The following is a 13,525-nucleotide window of genomic DNA, read 5'->3' as shown; positions in this document are numbered from 1 at the left end:
TTCAATTTATCGTTGAAATGGCATTTCCTCTTTTTTGATTTTTCCATCCCTAAATGGAAGTTAGTCTCCTCCAGGTATCTTCGGGACTAACTAGGAGATGGTGTAGTTGGGTAGCAGGGAGGGGTGCAAAGTTCCTGCCAATTCGCCTTCGCTGTAGACAACTTGCATGTGCAAAGTTTGCCAGCCGGGTGTTTTGGCGCGCTCAGCAGCAATTCCTATTGGCTTTCAAAAGCCAATAGGGGGAGTAGCACAGCTCATGCAAAAGTTGAAAAAAAACCCATCAAAAAAAGGTGCCAGAACACCGTTCTGAGTGTTCTATGAGAAAAAAAAAGCCCTGCAGATTAGTCTTCAAATATCGAAAAGGAGGACATGTAGGAGGACACTTTTCGAGGGAGGACAGAACTTAAAAAAGGAGGACTGTCCTCCCTAAAGGAGGACGGTTGGTCACCTTATTTAAGGGTCTGATCATCCATCCAGCTTTACTTAAACTGCTCACATTATGATGCTGTTTCAGCCCCCTCCCTCTTTTCTTACCCATAGCAGCAAATGTATCTCGCAGGTCCTCCTTGTCAATGATGCCATCTCTGTTCTGGTCAATAACAGTGAAGGCCTAGGAAGCAGGAGAGAAAGAAATACATTAACCAAGTTCATGCATTATATTAAACTGGCTTGTTGACCTATTCGCAATGGCTTGGTTCAACTGCTACACCAAGCAAAAAGAAACCACATAATGGCATAACATAATACATAAATCCAACATGTCGGGCTATAAAAAAATTACCTTCATCTCCCTGTCCTACCAGAAATGAACAGTTGCCAGCATCTCAAATTTGCAAAATAACTACTTCATAATAGCTTTTGGATTTAAATCTATATTTAAATCTCAAGACATATCTAAACTGACTATATGTGCGTTATGTAGTCACAACTTTTGCAAATCCCAATGTAGCAGAGTAGAGGCCTTCATTTCTTAAGATGAAGAGCAAGAAAGCTTTTTCTGTTTTTCTGTGAACTCGTTCATCACTTGAGGACTGCCATATCAAGTGGCATGTAATTAACTCACAGCAGGGTAAACTGGTGATGAAAATGTTTTGGTCACGTTGTTTTGGAGAGCAGCCAGTGGACAAAACCAGCAACGTGGGGTAGGTGGAAAGACAGGCAGTTGTGATGTAATAATTGAAGCCCTGCCTCTTTGTAGAACAAAAAGGTGGGACTTTGATCATAATGATACAAAGATCAGCTTGCCCGCTTTGACCTTCTCCCTCGTGGATGCCCTCAGCTGCAATGCTTTTTCTGTAGATGAAGTTCATGCCTTTAGTTCATTTAAATTTAAACTTATTCATGAACCTTTGATTAATTAGAGCAGGGATCAGGAATTTGATCAGTGATGGAAGCCTGCTGGAACCGTAGCCCAAATCTAAATTGAGGATCCAACATTGTCTGTTCCTGAACTGCGTTAAGAAAAGAATGTGTATGAAAGGAGAACTTGTACAATCTGCAACAGATATGGTTGCTGAATGTATGCATCTACCTACATTTATTACTTAATAATTATATAGGTGATATATAAGTGGAAAACTACATAAAACCCTACACTTGAACTAACAGTATGTAATTTCTTCCATTTCATAGCATAAGCATCTTTATGGTTGAGCCATATGGCCTGCCATCTTTGAGTTTGCACAAATATCCTCTCAGAAAGGATATTTCAACTTGACTTTGAAAACTGGTGTCTACCAGGCAGGAGAAATAATTGTGGGATTTTGAATAATGAGTAGCTTCTGTATCCCTCTCTCTTCCCAGTTCATTGTGCAAAGTCCTTCTGGCCTTCAGTGATGCAAACTGGATACAGCCTTTGATTTCAAACAACCACATTGTAACAGCAAAAGCTCAAGAAACCAATCAGTGAAAAATAACAGTAATTCAGTATTGTTGACCTAGCTGGTTACCATGCTAAGCCAGCTTTGAAAGAATCATCCTTGGCCAGACGCATGCAACATCAAGGCACAAATTGCGTTTTATCAATCGCAAGAGCTAGATTCATACAATACATTAATCCAAATTAAATAAAGCGATAGCTTATTGTGATACGCAAATCCAGCCAAAGAGATAACCATATAGAGCCAAAGAAAGAGGATCTGTTAGTGATTTTGGTAATCATCATCTTCACCATCAACAGTTAAAACTTGTATGCCACCGGGCGTTCAACAACTCTGGAAGGCTCCTAATAAACAAACTGCAATAAAATCAATAAAACTTAAAAGATGAGAAAGGTGATAAAGGGAGGGATCTCCTTCTTTTGCCCAGATCTTCATGGCTTTTCTAAACAACAGAGAAGTGGGCCCCATCTGGATCTCAGGAAGAACCTCATTCCAGAGAGCAGGGAACGAAAAATTAACTAGCTGCCGCTGAACCCTAGACACAAATAGTAGCTCACTTATGTCTGTGCATAGTTCAAGGCACTTGTAGTCATTCTTTAGCGCTCAGTAGGTTTACCGGACAATTTAAATTAAAGTATTTTAATAAACATTCTGGACTGGATATAAAAAAAAGACCTCAGTTGTTTGTCTAGTTGTCTGCTTATCTAGCAATGCAGTATAGGATTGGAGACACAAGTTAACTCCAGCTAGTGGGATCCTCCTCATCCTCCTCCCTTTTCTGCAGCTGTGCCCTGGAAACACCTGTCATTTGATAGCCTTCTTCGCTTCTGCCAGGAATGTGAACAACCTTAAACTGTCTCATGTTAAACCCCAAGCCCTCCCTAAGGGGACAGGTGGTACATTCTGAAGGGGCTGTTGATGAGGTCTCCAAAGGCTGGCAGACACTGGTGGCATTCACTCCTCCCCTCCTCTTTTGGGTATGCCCCCTCTTTTTTTCTTTCTTCTTTGTCTAACTCTTTCCAAATAGAAATGAAATGCTAGATTTTTTCAAATTGAAAGGGGCTGCATTAGTCAAAAAGTCCACCCTGTCAAGCAAGTCCTTGATGTCTTACTCAGAGGGAATGAGGCTCTTTAATCCAGGGGTAATGTTTGCTGTGTTGTCCAAACCTAGAATGGCTACCATTTAGGGTTCAGGAGAGTCAAAATGAATAATCTACAACCAGCCTGGATTTCAAATTCCACTTTTTAACACCCAAAAGCCAACACACCAAGCCTAAGGAATTGGTTAAGGAGAAGCATGTAAATAAAGATTGTGGAGAAACTGGGCTTGTTTTTCAGATTTTTCAGGCTCAGTATAATGTGTGAATTCAGTCCTGATCCAAAGAGCAATATGGATTCTCCACATTGTGAAAGAAGGGGAAACTATGATCTTCCAGAGAATAGGTAATAGGTGGGTAGAAGTTGCGTCATCTCAACAATCTAAACTTGTAATTTGGATGTTGGCTGGAGAAGTACCTCAGGAAGCTTTTCCAATGCATGTTAACACACACACACCCAACACACACACACAGAGGAAAGGTCCTAACTACTTTGGGTAGAAGCCGAGAGAGCTAAGGTAACATCAGCACCCCAGTGTCAGCAATGTATTCAGCACTTGTCTGTGGAGACTCTCACTCACCCAGGTCATAGTTGTCCCAAAGGAGCTTTTTCAAAAGGCAACTGCTCCGTTTTTTCCTTGAGGGAGAAAACATGTCGCTTCTTCATCACAACTGGTGAAGCTTCTTGGATAAGAAGTGAAACATCTTCTTCCTCAAGGAAAAAACACACCAGTTGCCTTTTACTCAGCACTTGCTGAATAATGGCGAAAAAGATCCTCTGCTCTGAGGAAGTTTGCATTCTAAATATAAAAGCAGAAAGGGATATTCTGAAGCAAAGTAAAGATAACTAGAAATCTTGATGGCAAACTTACCCTGTTTCCCACAAAAGTCTAAAAAATATTCTCGCTAGAAAAATACTGTGTATGACACACAACTTCATCCTGAGTCAGATCATCAGTTCATCCTCTTCACTGTTCTGGAGGGCAGGATCTCTCCAAAGACATCCAATCCAGTATGGAATTCAACAAATCCAGAGCTCAAAAAGCAGTTGATTGATCCCCGAAGAGGCAAACTGGCCAAGGAGAAATGAGTAGCTGAACCCAGGATTAAGCTGGGCTGCAAAAATCCTGATGGCTGCTAGATAATAGTCAATAATTGGGGGGTTTAAAATCCCTTTCCGCCATGTAGTGAACGTCCATCCAGATCTGGTATCCCTAGATCTAAATATCCAGATTGTTACTTCTGCTAGCCCGTATTCAAGCAACCTTCCCAAACTTCATGCCCTCTCATGATGTTACTTAAACTCATACTATTCCTGTAATGGAAGTTGCAGTTTGGGATTAGATACCTCATCTATTGCACGGGCCAATTTCACTTCATTAAAATAATGCCAACAAATGCCTATAGATTTCAGCAGTATAAACCTGGGGGCTCTGGGACCAAAGACTACAAGACTGTGTTTCCACCATGGATCTATCCAGTGGACTCTACCTCCACCAAGTAGACATTTAATCTTTTCACCCTTATGGGAAACGTAAAAATGGTAGAAGGAATGGTAGGAAGGGCAAAAGAATTAAAATGAAGGAAATCATCACTTCGTCCTCCTGAAATTCCATGATTACATCAGGACTATTGCACAATGCAGGAGCCCACCTGAAGCACCTGAAGACTAAGGGGAGCGGGGTTCTATCCTGACACAAAGATCTACAGGTGACCTTCAGTGTTACCAGTCTCACAGCATGCTTGTAGAGTAAGAAGTAAGGAGAAGGGGAGAAAGAAGGCAAGTCTGTTTTTTTGTGTTTTCTGAAGGAAGGGCAGGTAACACACGCAATTAAAAAATATATGCACGTTGCAAGAACTGATCTGTCCTTTCATATTTTTAAAAGCAGGAGGCCCTCAAAAAATAGAGAAGCACAAACATAGGTTGCAGGAAAAAGAAGAAAATCCAAAGTATCTTATATTGATAGTTTGCTACCAACTTCTAATGTAGCTTTGGTCTCCTTTATAGTAGATCGATGTCTTAAGACTGAAAGACCCACAGGCTTCATTTTCGATGGAAATGAGGAGGCTTCTCACCTCCTCCTCCTCCCAAACTAGCCAGCCAGAATGGGTTTCCAAAGATCTCCTTGTAAGGTTCTGCCATTTGCTTCATCCAAGCACAGATGTCACCTCTTTGCTCAGTCCTCCTTCACCCAAAATAGACCCTGCTGCATTGCAAGGGTCTTGGAAAGGAAACACCATCAACTTTGGGGTAGGGGTGTGTGGAGGGCTAGTGCCTGCCAAAGGGCAAAAAATGTTCCTCTGAAATGAAGATTAAGAATTTAAGTGCGAGGAGAAGAGAATATCTCCATATGGAAAGCTGGTACTCACTCTCACTTTTACAGATGAGAATTTCTATTCAAAGTCCAAATCAATTTAAAGAACAAGTGTCCTAAGGAGAATAACCTGGAATTACCCTTGGAAAGGAAAAGCAACTTTAATAGGAGGTAAAAAGCTGATCTTCCATGCACATTTAGTAGGCTCTAAGTTCCAAAGTAGGATTTTGTGGAGACACACACTCATAGTTGCTCATTATTTTGGCTCTTCCAAAATATGGCCAGGTTTACATATCATAATAACCCATTTCCCATGGTCTACAAACCCAATTTTTATCCTGCTTTACACATCACAAGAATTCATGGCTTGTTTAATCTTGACCTACTGAAGAAAACAAAAATAAGCTAGCACTCAGCCTACATATCATAGGGAGACAGAAGAACATTTTTGGAAAGAGTTGGTCCACCTATAATATCTATGGATTTCCACACTCTCTCTCCCTCTTCAGGATGTTCTTCACAATAGCCTTCCTCAAGATGGCACCTCAGGTGTGGCAAAAAATAAATCCCATTATCCCCAAACAACATCCATTCTATCTGTAAACAATGGAAGCTGTAATTCAACACATATTGGAATGGACAATAAAATTAGGAAAATGACTTTAAAACTTAGAAGTATTGAACGTGATTAACAATTAATAGAACTATACAAAAGGCAAAGGAAAGGAAAATTAATAAATGCTAGGCCTCTATTTGATGGCAGAATTTCAGGAACAAAGAATCCCTATTTTTGTAAAGGTTCAGACTCATATCAAACCACCAGTAGTCCTATACATGAACAGATACCTACAAGTGGATTCTTGAGGTAAATCATGTTCAAAAAAACTCCTCTATAACTTATCTAGACCTTTTCTATTTAGTCACTTCTAATTAGGTTCTCTTATAACGGCCAAAATTTCTGTGATTAGTCAACAATTTTTTTCAAAGGGAAAACAGAATCTGAATGGAATAGTACAAGAAGCTTTCTTTTTAAAGTTCATTCCTATATATTCACTGATGTAGTTAAAAATCTCCTAGAATGTCAGTTCTAGGTGGTGCTCCTAGGCGATGCTCATTGGGATCCAATCATTTACCCCAAAGTCATCCTTTAATGGCATCACTACATTTGTTATATTTCCTAATGACTGACACCTCTTCCCACATCCATCTTTGTTCTTGTTCTTACCTCTTTAAACTCCTGGATCTGCGTTTGGTCAAACATGGAGAAGACATTGGAGCTTCCTTCTGCTGCCCTTCTCTTTGCTTTCTTGGGTGCCTGGAAGACAAAGACAGGCATTCAAGATCAGGGCAACCCTACCTCCCATTTTTAAAGGTGAGAGTCTCTATTCAAAGTTGAAACTAGTTGAATGAAAAAAAAGGAGGGAACCAGTGGTACTGGGTACACCAAATCTTAGCACATCACTGATTAAGGAAGTACATAGGTCACCTAGTCACGGCTTCCCCTTTACAATTAAATGAATTATCCTTCAACTTAAATTGCAGAATTGATTTATAGTTTAGTACCTTTCTCTCTGCAAATGTGATACAAGTCAGCACCTTTGGTATGCATTTTCTCTTTTTTGATAATGTGTAAGCAGTCAATTCATCAGCGACACGAGAAGATCTTATTAAGAAAGAATTCCGACTGTGCAAAATTTCTAGTTACTTATTTGTCTGTTTTTACAAACAAATAAATGGCTTCAGTCACAGTAGACTGTAAGCAATACAACTGAGGAGGTTCAAGAATTTGATCTTGTAAGGCCATGCTTGATCATTTTCTACATTTTCTCTCCAGGGGCCGAGAACCCTACTAAATGACAGAAAATATTATTTACTAATAAAGGAGAATATTTGTAGCTCAGGGTTGACATGAGGGGTCCTTGGTGCTCTCTGAGCTTGCTTGTTTTCTTGCAGATGTTTCATTTGCCCATTTGTTAGCACTGATGATATTACCTAGTTTGGGTAATGAAACATCTGCGAGAAAACAAGCAAGCTCAGAGAGCACCAAGGACCCCTCAAGTATTATTTAGTTTAACTTAATAATTAAAACTTCCTTTAATTGTCCTTTTATGTTAGATGTATATCTTCAAAACAAAGTATTGTTAATATTTGTTGTTTTCTATAAATACAAGGGAGGGGAGGGATTAATCCTCAAGGAAAGCTCAACAAACATTTTTTTTCCTGAAGCAAAAGTCTGAAAATTTGGAACATTAAAGAGAAACATTAATGTTCGTTATTTTAAAGAAAGAGTATACTTTGGTTTGAGAAACAGCAGAAGCAGCAACTCTCGCTTTCAGTCCAAATATGGAATTTAATGTAACTTTTCAAAGTGTTCATTTCATGTTTGTAACAATTAATTTCCACAACTTTTTAGGTAACCATGTTGTATGTGGGTATTATACGTTTAATCTTCCCAAAAATCATTTTGCAAGTTTTAAGTTAATAATATATAAGTAATGTATTGATAAAATAAGCAGGGATCTTTAATCTCTGTTAAAATGATAGCCTGGGCAAATAAAGCATATATGAACAAGCCCAATTTGGTGCTTAATGACAACTGTTTCAGATAATAGCACTAATCCACAACTGGTGTACCTAATAGGAAAGACGGGAGGGGGCAGACTATATCCAATACAGTCCCATAAATAACTCCAGGTGGTTTCGCAAATCTATCTCATACATGAAAAGAAAAACATAAAATGATATTTTACCTTCTTTCTCTCTCAACCTTGTCAACTATGTCTCCTGAACAACATTATTATATACGGAATATATAGGATTATGATCTATATCCCAGGAAGCTATTTAGAATCACTGTGATTATTTGGAGATAATCTCAAGAATCTCCTTTCTATCTTCAGTGTGGTGCTCTTTCTTGATCCTCAACTCTTGGAAACTGATATGTGTGTTACTTCTGGAAAAAACTAAAAGTGTGACAGGGATGGCAATGCAAAAACGAAACGAGAACCTGAAGATCCAGATGATCCAAGTGGGTCTCTCTCATGAATTGAACCAAAGCAAAAATAAGAACTTTGGGATATTGGCTACAGATAATAGATGCATCTCAGTCCTCTAATCACACTCAGTTGGCTAGATTCTCTATAAAAACCCAGTACAATTTTGGAAACCCTTATAGCAAGGCACAGAGGCATAGCTAGAGATGATGGGATTGTAGGCTGGAGGCCTCAGGTGGAGAAAGCTAACATATATCTGCATGCTGACAAACTAATCTTTTTGCATCAAGAAATGAGGTCCTGAGAGATTCAACAGTCCAAACGATTGTGGGTTGTCTTCTCTCCATGGCCAGACTTACAGGAATGTTCTGGAAGGATTGTTCTAAAAACACAACTTACAGTATTCACCCACTCCTACATTTCCTCTGATGTGGCTTTTCAGAGGAGAGATACACCAGGCATACAAAGAAACATCAAGGGTGAAGGAATAATAAATGTATTCCTTGTTTCTCATTTGGGGAAAAAAAAAACCAGACAGGTTGCAACTTCCTTTGTCTGGATCTTGTGGTGCCTTGAGGAGTCTGACTCAGAGGCTCCTGTCTGCTCAACAGCTGTCCAGCCACACTTTGTTCCTTTTTGAAAAAAAAAAGTCAGACAAAAAACCAAAATGTGTGTAATAAAACTTCCTGCTATGTTATTCAAGAAAAGCATTGTGCAATTATTCAGGGACTTGAAGGGCTTCACCTGCCAGATTGAAGGCGCAAAGCCAAGTATCGCCAAGTATTAGTGAGCAGGAAGATGGCTTGGCATAGGATATGTGTGCAAGATCAGATCCATTTCAGAAAGCAAAGAAAATGAGACACAACCATAGATGTTGAATCATCACCCATAGGCAGTAATCTGAGAGTCTGCATGCCTTCAGCTCTTCCAAGTTCTCTTCCCCATCTCAAAACAGCACAGATGCCTTTGGATCCTCATAGCCCTCCCTGTCTCTCTAACAGCGCCAAAGCTTCCTCTTAACACCCATATTACTTTTGTCCAGATATTTAAAAAAAAGCCCTAGCTGAAAATACTTAAAATTCACTCATGTATGTAGAAGAAAAAGCTAAACTGGTGGATTTTTTTAAAAACAAAATTGCCTAGAGAACTTTTTTTTACCTCTTCTACATCTTCCTTTGCTGATTTGATCCTTCATCAAGAGCATTTGAGAAGCTGCTCTATTCCAATGCTTGACTTAAAAAGCAGATCCAGAGACGATTCAACTTTTTTTTAAAAAAAATCTCGGTGCTGTACATTTCCCGCTAGTTTGGACTGAGATGGGCCCCTGATTTCCTTAGACATCTACTACACTCTTGCCTGCACACCCAATTTTTTCCTCACTTACCATGTTTTCTCAGTGGGCAGGTAGATGGGTGAACAGCAGCTGTGGATGCGATGGGGATGTCCCAGCGGCCAGAAGGGCAAACAGCCTAGACACTTGGCTGTGAATTCCCCTGGGGTTATATAGGCTCCCTCGGTGGGAGGCGGGACAGCTAACTATAGACACATCTTCAAGTTTGGGTGGGTGGAGGATGGGGGTAACTAGAAATAGACTCCAGAGGAACCAAGTCCTTTCTTGGAGAGAGGGTAGGTCCATTAGGTTTGATGGTCCATAATTCAACAGCCTTTATTATTCTGGGGATCAGTGGTAACCCAGCTCCAAATCCAATGGGGATGAGCTCACACCCCACACAAACCCATACTGTGGTTTGCTCGTTTATGGCTTGCCAATCTACCAATTAACCATGGTTCTGCAAACATGCTTTCAGTCAATATAGGAACCCAGTCAGAGGACAAGTCCTTGCTCAAAAATTAACCCATGGGGGCCTGAAGAGGAGAGGGGAAAAAAAAAGACACTCACACAAACACAACATCTCTTTAAATCTTACACATTTAGAATTCATCACAGCAAAAATCTGGGTAGGAAAAAAAAAAGTGTCGAAGAATGTCAGAGATCCTGAATGACCTTCAAGTAAGTTTGTCAGATTTGATTGATCGGGATTTGCCAAGTTTAAAACAACTTTTTCAGTCTGAAATTTAAGCCCTTCCATGGATTTTAATGCTTGCTGGCTAATCTTTAACGAAGGCTCTAGACATTCACTAGCATGATTGGACAGCTCATCCCTAATATGCTGGCCTGGAAGTTCGTACTGGACCGAGCATCGGCCTTCTTCCTGCTTAGGACACCTGGATGGCAGTTTCCATTGATCCCCTCTTGTTGAGACACAGGAAAGCTTCAAACATCAGCGTGGAAGATCCCGCATGCCAAGAGAGCTTCTGTATTCCATCTTCTCCCTTCCTTTCCTCCCTCCTTCCCTCTGAGCTCAAGGTATCCAATGTCCCTGAGAAAATTTCCTTTTGGGGATCACTGGTTCAGCTGTCACTGGGAGACACTCAGACAAGAGCAGAGGCTCCTAAAGATAGCTATTAGAATTTCTTCCCTTGCTTCACTATAGGCAGGCTGTCCACTTACACGCATCCTCTATTTCTTCTCTGAAAGAACTCCAGTTATCCACACTGGCTGGAGTCACCCATCCATAGTTTGTTTTAACCACGAGTTTTTGAACTGACTGCTATAGAGTGGTTGGATATGTACAGGTAGTCCTCGACTTACATCCACAATTGAGCCCAAAATTTTCTGTTGGTGAGACATTTGTTAAGTGAGTTTTGCCCCATTTTACAACTGTTCTTGCCAAACGGTAAATCGCTGCAGTTGTTAAGTTAGTAAAACGATTGTTAAGTGAATCTGTCTTCCCCACTGACTTTGCTTGTCAGAAGGTTGCCAAAGGGGATCCCATGACTCCGGGGCACTGTGACCATCAGAAATATGAGTCAATTGCCAAGCTTCTGAATTTTGATCATGTGACCACGGGGATGCTGCAACAGCCATAAGTGTGAAAAATGGTCACTTTTTTCAGTGCCGTCGTAACTGTGAACGGTCACTAAATGAACTGTTGTGAGTCGAGGACTACCTGTACATTATGCTACAAGATCAATCAAAGTTTACACACCACATTCATATATTGTGCTAGTCCAGAAAAAACAAACCCTTCTATTGCTCAGCAGGATATGTAAAGTCAGTCACATGTCACAACACCAGCAAATGAACACAAAAAGGGGGAAACTGAGGAAAAACGGTTCGCAGCTCAGTTTCCTTCTTAATTTAGAAATCGGCAGCCGGGAATCTTAGGGAGAGATCCAGCCTCCTGGGTCCTACACTGCCACTCGAGGGGAAGAGATGCACAAAGACAATGCTGTTCATATCAAAACATCACATGACAATCCATGGATCAATGGCGAATGATGAGAACTCTAATCCAGCGGTCCCCGACCTTTGCAGCTTGGTGGCCCGGCTGGGAGGGGGAGAGGAGAACTAGGCCGCCTGCTCATGGGGGCCTGCTGCTCATGCCAGTGGAACTACGTGTGCCCACCCATGCCCGCCAGCCCACCTCTCACACAGCCCAGTTCTGAATAGGCCGCGGCCCGGTAGTGGGCTGTGGCCTGGGGGTTGGGGACCCCTGCTCTAATCCAATCTAATCTAATCTAATCTAATCTCCAATACAACAGAAAGGCATAGATTGGGAAAGATGCCCTGGGAAAGAAATAAGAATTTTTTAGATTCCTAAATAGCTCAGATCCTAGCTACATGCTGGACTGTCTCCTTCAGTTTACTCGTCTCCGTTGAGAATTGTGAAGGTTCCTGATCTATAAGAGGAGAGATCCTTGAGGGCTCAGAACAGGTATTTTCTTGGAGCGGCCACCACTTTTATAGAAAATCTTCCTTTCTTTTCCAGACAGGCATAACTTTTGGTGGCATTTTGAAAAATTACAAGATGGGGGATTCAACTAGGATGTTGCCAATGCAGATTGGTGCCACTGTTTTTACAGGGTTTACTAGTTAATGTTAACTTTAATGTTGAATTTCTACTGCATTTTTAAAAACTTTGTTCCATTGTTTTTATGAGTGTAAAATGATGAGTGCCATATGGTTTTGGTGAGATATGCATGAAATAAATGAATAACGTGCTGCCTAGGGGCCTCCTGCCTTATCAAAAAGGAAGTATTATTTGGTTAAATGTGCTGTGATCCCAAAAAAAACCCTCCCTCAAACAGGTACCATATATTTTTCAATGTGTTTATCCCTGGCCTAAACATGAACTGAAGGCAAGGAAAAGTTCACTAAATAGAAAGCTGTGATGGAATCCCAGATTGGGAACAGAATGAAAAAAATGATATTTTTTCGAAAGAAAAGGATGAATAGATGACAGTTAATGGGAAACAAAGAGAAGTGAAAGAAAGAAAAAAGATACAGGACCACAATTGAGCCCAAAATTTCCATTCCTTAGCAAGACAGTTGTTAAGGGAGTTTTGCCCCATTTTATGACCTTCCTTGCCACAGTTGTTAAGTGAATCTGGCTTCCCCATTGACTTTGCTTGTCAGAAGGTTGCAAAAGGTGATCACATGACCTCAGGACAGTGCAATCATCATAAATACATGCCAGTTGCCAAGAATCCAAACTTTAATCATGTGATCATGGGAATGTGCAATGGCCATAAGTGCAAAAAATGGTCCTAAGTCCCTTTTTTCAGTGCTGTTGTAACTTCCAATGGTCACTAAACAAATGGTTGTAAGTCAAGGACCACCTGTATAACATGGACACAGACAAGGTTCATATGAAGCCATAAAGTATTGAAGGGATTTTATTGTGCTTATGATTTTAGTATGTTTAAGTTTGATATTAGCATTTATTTTACATATAGTAACCATTTTATATTGATACTTATAGTGTTATCATGTAATCATTGTTTTGTTATTTTGTAATCATTATTTTATAGTTAATTGCTTGATCAGATGCTTTATATATATATTGGAAAAGTAAGGGCTTCATGCTTTAGGTATAGGTGATTGCTTATATGAAAAGAGCACAGTAAGGGGAGGGGGGAAAGGAGCTACGGATGGAGCCTGGGTTGCTGTGTATGAGTCATCATCTAGGAATTGTTGTTTTTTTTTGTGCCATCTTATGCCTAGTACCAAGACCTGATCTTTTTGTTCTGGAAAGGTATAAAAGGTGGAAGACATCTTTTCTGGTTGTTGCCTTCATCTCTCTACCAGCCACGAAGAGAGATGGCGGTCACCCAACTCTATTTTGATCAAAATAAAAGTTGTTTGCTTGCTGAAACCTCGACTCAGGAGTTTCTTT

General features: G+C 40.3%; 1 protein-coding gene across 1 annotated transcript in view; it reads right to left on the bottom strand.

The window, feature by feature from the left end:
* LOC107296378 (myosin regulatory light chain 2, skeletal muscle isoform) overlaps positions 1–6,598 on the bottom strand; it is a 12,323-nt gene extending 5,725 nt beyond the window's left edge. Inside the window, exons 1-2 of the mRNA XM_015825723.1 lie at positions 6,518–6,598; positions 535–610 (exon numbers count right to left, since the gene is read on the bottom strand). Of these exons, the coding sequence (XP_015681209.1) occupies positions 535–610; positions 6,518–6,553 (112 nt within the window). The 5' untranslated portion in view covers positions 6,554–6,598. The remainder of the gene's footprint in view (positions 1–534; positions 611–6,517) is intronic.
* Positions 6,599–13,525: the final 6,927 nt, after the last annotated feature.

This window comes from Protobothrops mucrosquamatus, unplaced genomic scaffold, assembly GCF_001527695.2.
Source record: "Protobothrops mucrosquamatus isolate PMUCROS unplaced genomic scaffold, P.Mucros_1.0 scaffold2770, whole genome shotgun sequence".
Lineage (NCBI taxonomy): Eukaryota > Metazoa > Chordata > Lepidosauria > Squamata > Viperidae > Protobothrops > Protobothrops mucrosquamatus.
The sequence above is the reverse complement of the archived record's forward strand: the minus strand, read 5'-3'. Positions and strand labels throughout refer to the sequence as shown.